Source organism: Eschscholzia californica, unplaced genomic scaffold, assembly GCF_041429995.1.
Source record: "Eschscholzia californica isolate CP2 unplaced genomic scaffold, dmEscCali1.0.p SCAF_2, whole genome shotgun sequence".
Taxonomy (NCBI): Eukaryota; Viridiplantae; Streptophyta; class Magnoliopsida; order Ranunculales; family Papaveraceae; genus Eschscholzia; species Eschscholzia californica.
The window spans coordinates 17,313,349-17,324,826 of record NW_028238309.1 but is presented as its reverse complement, the minus strand read 5'-3'; the positions used below and the strand labels follow the sequence as shown (position 1 = coordinate 17,324,826).

The following is an 11,478-nucleotide window of genomic DNA, read 5'->3' as shown; positions in this document are numbered from 1 at the left end:
TTTCCTAACCAGTAACACCCCGTCTAACTCATTGCACCGTTGAAGAGACTCGTGCATTGCGATATGCTTTCAATATGTACCTCTAAACCAAGGGAACCAAATAAAGCCATGCAACACTTTGGTCACGGCACATCCTATATGAGCAAGAGTAAAGCCAACTTTTAGTTGGTAAATCACTTCTCAAATTAGAAATGAAATATTTGTTCAATAATGTAATATAAACTAACAAACTTGTATTTGGACATACTTTTATATTCAGCCAACCACCAATTAACAATGGATAGCAAACGCCCATCCAAGCTCGAACTCAAGATTACGATCAGCTAAGCGCCTAAGCCTATACCACATCGACAAACGTGCGCTTGCATTGACCCTCAAGTCGAGGCAACTATTCTTAAATTTGATTTCCATTGTTTCATCTGAATGAGACATAATAAGACATTTTTTTTTTCTTATCTTAGAGAGAAAAGTGAGATCGGAATCATAGTTGTTTTCTTGTCATAAGGACACATGCTGAGCCTCTTAACAAAAAAAAAAAAAAGGACACATGCTGAGACTTAATATTTTTTTTCTTTTTCCCGTTTTAAGTTAGAATCTCTAGAATTATGAAAACGCTTATGTTCATTTTGCTTCCCATCTCTTCCTTGCTTCAAATTTTCATTTAAATGATACAGCTTGTAAAAGATAAAGGAAGTAATTTAGAAATAAATAAATAAATCCCAACTTCCTCACAATCAAGACCAAAATTATCATTTAATAATAACATTCTTTTTCTTTTCATTCTTTCCTCCTTTCTTTTCTGAATCCAACATCAATACTACTATGAATATAACAATGGTGTAAGCATATCTCTCATGTCTGAATACAAAAGAAGATAACATTTTTCTTCTGCTAGAAGAACTTCAATTTTCCTTTACCTACAAACATTTTAGCCTGCTCTAATCGACATAATGCCTTCTCAGCACCTGTCAGTTCCGAACAAGTCTCACTCCCAGCTCCCAGAGTCACAGCAAAATAGAGATAAATTGTACATAGAATAGCCAAGAGGGCAAGCATTGTTAGGAGGAATTGGTGCCGCTGAAAAAGAGTCGAGTAATTACCCAATTCGTCACGAACTGGAGAAGTTTTTTTCACTGATGATGAAGTGAATGGAGTTTGGGTCCTTCGATGAGGAGAAGTTATACTGTCGAGAACCATAGTTTTGTTTCACCACTCTCTCTCTAATTTGGAGAGAAAAAACCTGCACATATACAGCTATTTAGACAAAACTGAGACTTCGGTACATACTAACTAATATTTATAGTAAATTAGACACAGTAGATCAAGTGATCAACTTTAGTAAAATCAGGAAATCCTTGGGATATTTGTAAATAGGGTAAAACTATAAATGCAAGTAAAAAACCTTCGAACATTTGTAACAAAATCTACTATAAATATATTTTGAGAAACTCCCAAATCGTTCTCACTAAAAAGCTAAACAAGGATTGCAATACCATGGCTATATAGATCTACCAAGGTTCAAGTTAGAGGATAGAGGACCTACCCTTTATTCATAGGAACTAGAAGCTTAAACTACAGGTCAGACGAGACTACTGACTTCGGATCTTGTTTTGATATCTAGAAGTGGGTAATGGGTATCAAAGAAAACAAACACTTAAAGCAAGGGTAGCTGCCAATTATGGACCCTGAGCACTATATAGATCTAAAAGCTAATCAATTGTACTATACCGACGGAATATTTTCTTACTATACTGTAAAAATAGGTAAACTTCAAGTCCGAATAATACATAACTACTTCAAAGTTTTAATGCAAGAAATCATCATATGGATGAAGTCAGAACCAAACCAAGAAGACAAATATTGTCATATAACAGGGGTTCCCCCAACATACGGATGAAGTCAGAAACTCTTTCTACTTTTAACAAGTACAAGTTCAATTCTCCTCATTGATTGTACTGATTTCAATTTTTTTCCGACTAAAACTTAAAAGAATTTATGTCTTATCATGTGCCCTAATGGCACAGGTTAGGAGAATCAATGAAACATAAATAAGTAAACCAAAGACTGCCAAAAATTATTCATGAATGAAATCATATTTAGCAAGATCCGTCACCACCATTACTAATTAGAGCCCTAAACGAAAGCTATGTTGGTATTTGGTATTGTAATGTGCCAAATCTTCACCCAAGTGGTGATCATGTCTACGAATTTCCTTCTAAATTTCAATGGATTTGCCAACACTTTCCCCCCAATTTGAAAATACTCAAAGAGAAACTATTTCGTTTACTAATAAGAAGAATTTAAGACTATCAGAATTCAAGCAAGATCAAAACCAAAGCTATTTCCTCCAAACAAATCAAGAGAAATAGAATCAAGTCTACCACAATATAAGACTCTAACATGATATAAACTTGTTAAAAAATTTATCAACACAAACAAACCAATATGATGGATAAATTAATCAAAACGAAGTTCAGATCCACTAAGAAGAGAAGGAACTTACAGTGAAAGGAGGTAAACGCGAAGATCACGATTTTAGAGAAATAAATAAGAGAGAGATTGTTTTTTGATTCGATTCTTTGAGTGTCTCTTCCTTCTTTATCTAGGTTTTTCTGTTTCTGTCTGGAGATTGAGCAGAACGTCCATTAACAAAACAGTAATTCAGCAGCAGAAAACGCGTGAGGAAGTAGAGAGAGAGAGAATTTAGAGAGAGCGATGAATCCAGTGGGCAGTGGGAGGACGTCAGTGTTGTGATAATCTGACTTATTAATTGGAGATCGAACCATCGTTAATGACCGACACGTGGCTTATCGTGATTGGGTTAAGTTAACTTAGTACGCCCTCCCCAATATGATTTTTCCTGTACTAGTTCGGCGAGATGTTAGGGTTTCAACTGTTTTTGAGGGGCACATACCAGATACCACCCGTCATGCTCTTCCTCCAAATACTCCAACCAAGTTTTCTTAGGCCCACTAAAACACATCCGTAATTTATGCGATTTGGTCATTAAACCTACATGAGTTGATGAAATATATTTACTTTTCATTCTCTAGACCAATCACAATACATGCCAAAAGACGTATGATTGAGTATACTCAATCCAACTCGACAATTCAAAGAACCGAACTTTGTCTAGATATTGGATAACGAAGACCTTACTGATTGATAAAATCAAATCCCTCTGAGTAAACATGTGGGGTATGTGTTACTCTCAAGCTCTTAGATCCTCTACATAATACATGTGACTTGTACAATCACGAGCTTAAAATCACAACCATCGAGTCATGATAGACCAGCTTAATGTGTCAGGCCACATCAAACATACGAATTTAGTCACATCCAATTTGTTAGATTAATTCATCACGTGACTCTATGTCTCATCAACATAAACAAATATTTTTTTTCATCAGGAGCAAAATGAAATAAGACAGAGACCAATCTCTCTCATGTCCAATCATATGTACACACATACTCCTCAAGGCACCGTCTGACTTAACGATTCGTTAGATCGATGTCATGAAACATATATATATATATCTATTATACAAAACAGATCCTTGTGACTGGGACACAATTAATACAAAAGAATGTGACTAGGATATGTGATTAGGACAAAATTAATATGATTGGACCTATGATATGTGATTATGTGATTAGGACATGAATTAAATTACTTTTAATTTCTTAATAATTATTATCCCTCCATCTTTATCTCTCCCTCTTCCATTTTTTTTATTTTAATATCTACTTACTCCTCCCACATTATATCAAATTTTTATCCTAATTTGTCTATTTCTCCCTTAGTTTATTTTCACTATAATTATTTCTCATTTTAATATCTACTTACTCCTCCCACATATATCAAATTTTATTCTAATTTGTCTATTTCTCCCTTAGTTTTTTCAATCTTGAAACACCGGCCATTTTAGTTTCTTTGGATTTTAGAATATATAAAACTTCATATGAAATTTCTCATATATAAAACTTCATTCGAAATTTCTCACTACATCTTTCTATCTTTGCACAGTCTACTTGGGAAAATTTCGAAGTGAAAAAATTAAATATGTTCTGATGGATAGTTGTTATATCAATAACTCCAAATCCCTGTTATGTCGAATGCTATATTGAAGAGTCAAAAGATCTAGATGAATTTCTAATCGATGAATTACAAATTTCATTGTTGGTGCATGGACAAATAATGATAATAGGGTCAAGGCTTCCAACTCATGTGAAAAATTCTACAGGAGAATACTAAGAGGTTGTCGTACAATTAATACTAACCGTATAGGTCCTTCATTTCTCTCAAATGTCCCACTTCTCACAAATCAAATTCCCACGTTGTCACAACTCTTTGGTTTTTTATCTTTTCCTCTTCTCCTCCGTCATGAATCTCAAATCTGTAGATCCCAGTTTGAAACCCAACTCTATTTCTCCTCAAAATCAAACATAATTTTCAAGTAGTCAAAGTTACACTAACAAAACTGTCGTCATCACCAGTTTATAATGACAAAAAATGACCAACAGGTGAACAATTTTTATTTCTCACAAATCAAATTCCCACGTTGTCATTATTTTTTGGTTTTTCCTCCTTTTTATTCTCTCATGAATCCCAAATCTGTAAATCCGAGAGTTCGGAACCCAACTCCATTTCTCCTCAAAATTAAACACAATTTTCAAGTATTCAAAGTCACACTAACAAAACTTTCTTCATCGCCAATTTAGAATGACAAAAAATTACGAACAAGTGAACAATTTCTATTTCTCCTTTCTCCCATGAAATAAATTGGTCTTTGATTCATTGCATGCATGACAATTCTTTCTTCGAATTTCTTGGCACCAAATCCTTCAGCTTCTTGTTTTGTTACAGGTGAAGTATGCATATAAGAAAAATAGAGATCCTATCAGTGAAGTACACATCAAGATTTTCAATTCGAATTGAGTTATCATTTTTTTAGCTTAAAGATTAAATATGTTTGTTAATATCCTCCGCCACTAGGCTTACCACTTTAACTCGTAGAGAAGGATTCAATTACTAAGATGTACAACGGGAAGACGATAGAGTGTGTGGCCAGTTACTTGAAATTTTGTAGAGGTAAACTTAGCCGCTGCATAAAGAAGATATGATCTTTTTTTTTTTGTCTTTTTGCACTTTAAATTCCTTATACTAAACATTGTTTTCCTATCGTTGCAGGATTATCCAGGTTGGTAGTCGTATCTTAAACCCATCTTACCGTGTGAGTGAGACTCTTTGTTTAGCGAAATTGTTATGTACAACAAACGCAACTAAAATTTCTTATACTAAGCTTTTTCTTCTTGTTGTTTTAGACCATTTTGTTTTGTAATATAGTCTAGGCAAAAAGAACACCAAATACGGAAACATTCAAAATTACCTTGGCAAAATGAGCAACAAATACGGAAACATTCAAAATTATCTTGACAAGACCTATTAACTTGTTAAAGTTGAAAATGTTGCAAGCATTAGATTCCTTGAAACTTTAAAAATTAGGAGCTTGCCAAGTAAAAGGTAGAAACTAAAACTGGGTAAGCCATCTGTTATAGGAGGATCACTAGAGATATCATTTGTTCTTTAATCAAGAGTGTGCATCTCTTGCGAAGAAATTAAAAGACACCCCTACAAGGTTCTCCCGCAGTGTAATTTCTCAATTCATCGCCTTTCGCAACCTTTTTCTTTCTTTCCCTGCAAGCTTCTTCATTACTTTTTGTTTATCTGAAACTCTCACTTATTATCATCCCCTCCTAAGAAATTAATTAGTTTAGTTATGGAGTTGTCACAAATTAAGTTCAGTACGTGTTCTTCTTCAATTTTTAGCCATTTGTTTGAACTTATGGTTGGAATTTCCTTGATTAAATGTTACATACAAATTAGTTTGTTCATTCTTTAGACCGTTGACTGTAATTTTGGTTTACATAGAGCTTATTCATGATAAACCAACTTACCAGGTAAATATATTTTCTCATAAGTCTTTCTTGCATAATTCCATTTGTAGTTTATATCTTTCTCATGTTCTATCCTTGTTTTTATTTGTAACTCTTTCTTTCGATCTTTCTCTCACTCTAATTATCTTAAAACCATTTACATCCATATACTTAAAAACTCAGTTTTTCCTAATAATTATACATTTCCTTTTGTTGTTTTAGATGTATTAAACAAGTGCAATATATTTAAACCCATGTTCGTAAATTGGTTATTTTTAATGATAATATTTATATTCAACATTCTATCTTCAATCATTTTGTGGTGAATGGGTAAATGTCACGAACTGTGTGTTGAAATACCACAAAGAGATTTTGAATCATGAACAACGTTAAATGAAGCTACTATAAATGTTGTTGGTGTTTTGTTTTATGTTGAACATATGACACTTTCAGGAGTTCAACCTAATTAAGTAACAATTAGATTTAGGTTTTTATTCGATCGTCATGGTTGTTCATATTAGTTTGCGTATATATGTCAAACAAGATAATTTAACACAACAAATAGTTTTGTTTACTTTGATCGTCATGGTTGTGCATCTTAGTTTGCGTATATTACACCAAAATTTGTGATTTTCATCTATAGGGTGGATAAATAGGACTAACAACATCGGTCTAAGAACTTCATTTAATTAGCATCTTGCGTTAACTCGATCTTTTATGCTGAAAAACTTATTTTATCTTTCCCTTTTAGTAAAAAAAAATACTCCACATGTAACAAATGGATAAATGTTATTCGATTTCAGGTATTTTGATCTTTAAATTTTTAATCAGAATCCTAACATACTTATATCAATATATGTCAAACAAGATAATCTGATCAAAAGGAACATTTCTATTTACTTCGATGTAAATTGTTGTTCATATTTTTGAATAAGTTTGATACAGTTTCGTGATTTTCTTGCATATGGTGGATTGATAGGACACGGCTGATGTTGATTCAGATGCACGTGGTAAATCAAGTATGTTCGTTAAGCAATGGAATGGAAAAATTTCATCATTTATGTTGTAATGAGCATCACGGTAGCGAGAAATATATTTTCTTAACAGATTTAAGAACGTCAAATGGTTTTGTAGGCTCAAATTAAACCTTAAATACCTTAAGATAATTACGTCTTATACTTCTAGAATACTACACATATATTTAGACGATCTGAAAAGTTAAAAATTACAATGAGAAAATATTAAACGCGGAGAAAAAGAGCAAAGTTAAATATTCAAATATCGCTTTTATATTTGACTTAAAAGGCATTTCCCCGTCATAAATATTTTGAACACCCTAATAATCATTTTTAACCTATATATGATATATTAGGTTGCTTCTATTGTTAGACAATTGTTTCCATTTCGATTTTATTACCTCAACCATGCACATTGCATAAGGGGCATTGCCCCCGCACGTAGTGCGGGGGTTATGCCTAGTCTATTATACAAAACAGATCCTTGTGACTAGGACATAATTAATGTAAATGAATGTGACTTGGCAATATGACTAGGATAAAATCTAGATACATGGACATGACACTAGGACATAATTAATATACATTGATCCTACCCTCTAATCTAATGTGGATCCAACCCTTTAATGTAACGCCCCACATACTACTACTGCCCGTCTCTTTCTGTGAAACTGAAACGCCAAAACCTCTCATCTCTCTGTAAATTCGTTCAACCCTTCCTGTCCGATGGTGTTCCTGACTGTTCTTGATCCGTGAATATGTTGCTTCATTATTCATTCCCTCTTTTATGTCTGAAGAGAGTGAAGATTTCAGTAAATTCCTCATTTACTCTTCTTCACCTAATAGTGTCCTATGAAACATCTTTTCACTCCATAGATGTTGCACGGGTGTAAGAATAATATGTCGAAATCTTCATGACGAATCAACAAAGAAGATAGCGGTAAAAACCTCATCACAGAAGATATAAATTTTTGTTTTCTGATTTTTCATTTTAATATTATTTTTCTATTTGCATTTCGCCCATTTAATTGGATCTGAGCTTCACTAGATATTTTTAGATATTATATCTTGTAAATTAGAAATTGTGGTCAAGATGTTTGATAAAATGCCTTAATCAGAATGTTGGAAAGAAGAAGATGTTTGAAGGGAATAGAATTAATGGTACCGTAGTTGTTTACTTAACTAGCAACTTGCTTATTTTGTTTTGTGGTTCATCCAATACTTTTTCCTACTTCCAAAAATTTATATTTTTTTATACGAACTTTTAATTGAAGAGATTTTAGTAAATATCAGATGTGATTCTTGGGAGTAATGATGACCCATGGAAACGTGCTACCTACAATTTCTGCGGTCATGACTATTGTTCCTGGCGTCGGAAGCAAAGACGTGTACTTGGCATACCTACCATTAGCTCATATTCTTGAACTAGCTGCTGAGGTACAATTGATTGTGTAATCATCCGAGCTTGCGAAGTGAAAGAACTTGATGCTCATTTTTTAGTATCTTAGTTAAGACTATTATCGCTTGCAACTAATTTGGACATTGTAGTGTAGAATGTAATGGTTGCTGTTGGTAGTTCAATTGGATATGGACACCTTTGACTCTTACTGATACATCAAACAAGATAAAAAGGGGAACAAAGGGGGATGCTTCTATGCTAGGACCAACTTTGATGACTGCAGTGCTTGCCATTCTTGATCGTGTTCGAGATGGTGTGAGGAAAAAGGTCTGTTTAGCAATGCTTATTTGTTTTTTCTTTCTCAGCCAGCTTGGTTTGTCGAAATGAGACAGAAAAGTTCAAGATTAATAAAATGACTACTGATTTCTTATGACATTTCAGGTAGATACGAAAGGTGGTCTTTCCAAGAAACTTTTTGACATTGCGTATAGTCGTAGACTGTTAGCTATGAACGGAAGTTGGTTTGGAGCGTGGGGACTCGAGAGGATTCTGTGGAACATTCTTGTTTTCAAAAAGGTTCGAGCAATTCTGGGTGGAAACATTCGCTTCCTGCTTTCTGGAGGGGCTCCTCTATCTGGTGATACACAAAGATTCATCAACATATGTCTTGGGTTAGTTTTATTAGTTGTATTCTGTATTGTCGTTTACCTTTACAAACTAGAGTGAAGGTTGTCAGGGTGAAGCACAAGGTTGGGCAGAGGAATCTAAAACTAAGTAGTTGCTTCGGTCTCGGTCCCTACTCAATGTCCGCGCCCCAAGCGAGCTGAGTTACTCTCGAGTAAATTGGAGCTCCCAATATAGAATATATTTATGAACTTATACGTATATATATATTTTGTATATCACATACATCTAATATGTTTTTAGTTGAAAAATAGTTGAGAAGATCTGGAGAAGAATGGAACAACTGAACAGGGAACCTTATAAATGACTAACTTGTTTCTACTTTCTTGTTATCATAGCTGCATAGGTCTAACAGGAAAAGGGCAGGTTTGGTAAGAGGGGCATACTGGGTGCCCACGTCATATAGATAATGGTTATATTACATATAGTTTTATAGATTGTGGCACCTTCGGCGTTCATACCTGTCTAATACTTTGAGTTTAAATTGTGATGTGAATCTCACTTTGTTCATGTTTCCTTCTTGGTTTGCAGACGGAAGTTTCAACTGTCATATGTGGGCAAAAAGAACTTAAAAAACTTGCAGAAATAAGTGGACAGCTTGACACAGTAAAACGTGTAATATACATTGATGAGTATGGGATCCCATTAGAATTCTCGTTGCAAAGCACTAGCTGGACAATTACTTCATTTACTGAAGTGGAGAAAATTGGCCGAGAAAACCCTGTTGATGCCGATTTGCCCGTGTCAGCTGATATTGCAGTTATTATGTATACCAGTGGGAGTACTGGACTTCCAAAGGTTGGTGTACAGCTTTATGTTATGGATCCTTTGTTAGATGTTCCACAATTTTTCTTATATTTGATAGTAAATTTGGCTAATGTTTTTGGTGAATTATGTGTATACGTTTAAAATTTATGTGGTGGAAATTGAAGGTTGTACCCGACACAGTTTCGTCTTCCTTGGACAATCTTTTTTGTTTTTGTTCCAGAGTTACCTTCCTTGTAGTAACAACTCGATACAATTATAATACAACCACTTCATATAATCTTCATATTAGTTCAGATTTCAGGAGAGATACCATATTATTGTTCAAAATTGCTTGTGATAAATCTATTGGGTTCCTACTGTTTGCTCATTTATCAAATTTCTGTTTTAGTCGATAATATCAAATGGTATTCCTCTTCTATTGTCATATTAGTAATCCATTGAAACCCTAATCATTTTCAAGTTCTCGTATTGGTTATTAGTCTGGCATTGGATAACATCATAAAGAAGAACTTTCCAAAGGAATATGCTAAAAGGAAATCGGAGCACGAAAGTTGGAAACACTCAAACAGCCATGTCTTGCCGCTTCTTATCATGGACGTTGTATACCCGTACAAAAAGATGTTAATCGATACAGATGAGCCCCATCACGAACTTATGGTAAGCTGTCCTTTTTTCATTATCTCTGTTTCCTTGTGCACGACCGTATAGTAGTTTGATTCCGTTATTGTCATTAACCAGGTGAGGAGAATCAAGGGAGAGAATATAAATCATCTCAATTGTTACTAAGTGCAGTTTCTTTTCTCTAATTTGCAAGGTTCTCGTTTTGGATCTATCTAAAATTTGTAAACATCTTTTAGCTTCCACTTTTCTTTACTTGAGTGAGTAAATTGACTTTTCTAATGTTGTCGTGCGTATCTTTTGGATTTTTAGTTGTTCAAGTAACCATAGTTTCAATACATTGTTTATTTTCTATTTGTTTGTTTCATCCTAGCTTACATCTCTGCCATTTTTCCCCAATCTCTTCCCACTACCAGAACAAAATATTATTTCTTAAGATGCCACAATGACTGAGATTTTAGCAAAACTAAAACCATTTGATCTGAAGATCAACCATCTCTTTCAGGTACAATTTCTTTATAAGTTACACTGACTAATATGTTTTTTCATTTGAATTTTATGATCTGGTGAGATTTAACTTATCCATCTTGATATTGTAGGAATTTTTTAGGTTTTTTTTGTCGTGATAGTTTTTTTATTCATCAATTAACTTCATAGCTCATGTTTAATGTATCATTTTAGTTTATTATTATTTTTATTCATTGTCTAATTTGAAGTTCTTCACCTCTTTGACAGCAGGTACAAAGCTTTCTCATACAACTCCCATTCAAGTTTTCACATTGCTGAATGACTTGTGTTTCTTTTGGTAGCACACAACTTCAACCTTAATTTTTAGTTCCCAAAATGAATCACTTAATGTCTTGTTCTCTATTATTTTCTATCAAAATAGGTTTTCAAAGACATTGACTAACATATTTGTTATATCCAAACATATTTTTCTAGCTGTCCACTCTCCTTACGAAGATGGCCATTTTGTGCATGTTGTAGTTGTTTTCAATGTAGTAAAAGAACTCGCCAGTCTTACAATCCTTCAAGGGAGTTTTTTGTAACTTAGAA

The 11,478-nt window shown here is 33.8% G+C and overlaps 1 protein-coding gene and 1 pseudogene across 2 annotated transcripts; one reads left to right on the top strand and one right to left on the bottom strand.

Annotated features, from left to right (window-relative positions):
• Positions 1-724: 724 nt before the first annotated feature.
• On the bottom strand, positions 725-2,635 carry LOC147556592 (uncharacterized). The gene is made up of 2 exons (XM_086657495.1): positions 2,504-2,635; positions 725-1,240 (listed from the first exon to the last, which is right to left on the bottom strand). Exon 2 carries the CDS (start codon positions 1,195-1,197, stop codon positions 892-894), a length of 306 nt encoding a protein of 101 aa, XP_086513621.1. The 5' UTR covers positions 1,198-1,240; positions 2,504-2,635; the 3' UTR covers positions 725-891.
• Positions 2,636-8,332: 5,697 nt separating this feature from the next.
• On the top strand, positions 8,333-9,953 carry LOC147556591 (long chain acyl-CoA synthetase 9, chloroplastic-like; annotated as a pseudogene). The gene is made up of 4 exons (XR_015234945.1): positions 8,333-8,390; positions 8,507-8,679; positions 8,794-9,023; positions 9,568-9,953. The product of XR_015234945.1 is annotated as a long chain acyl-CoA synthetase 9, chloroplastic-like (transcript).
• The last annotated feature ends 1,525 nt before the right edge of the window (positions 9,954-11,478 follow it).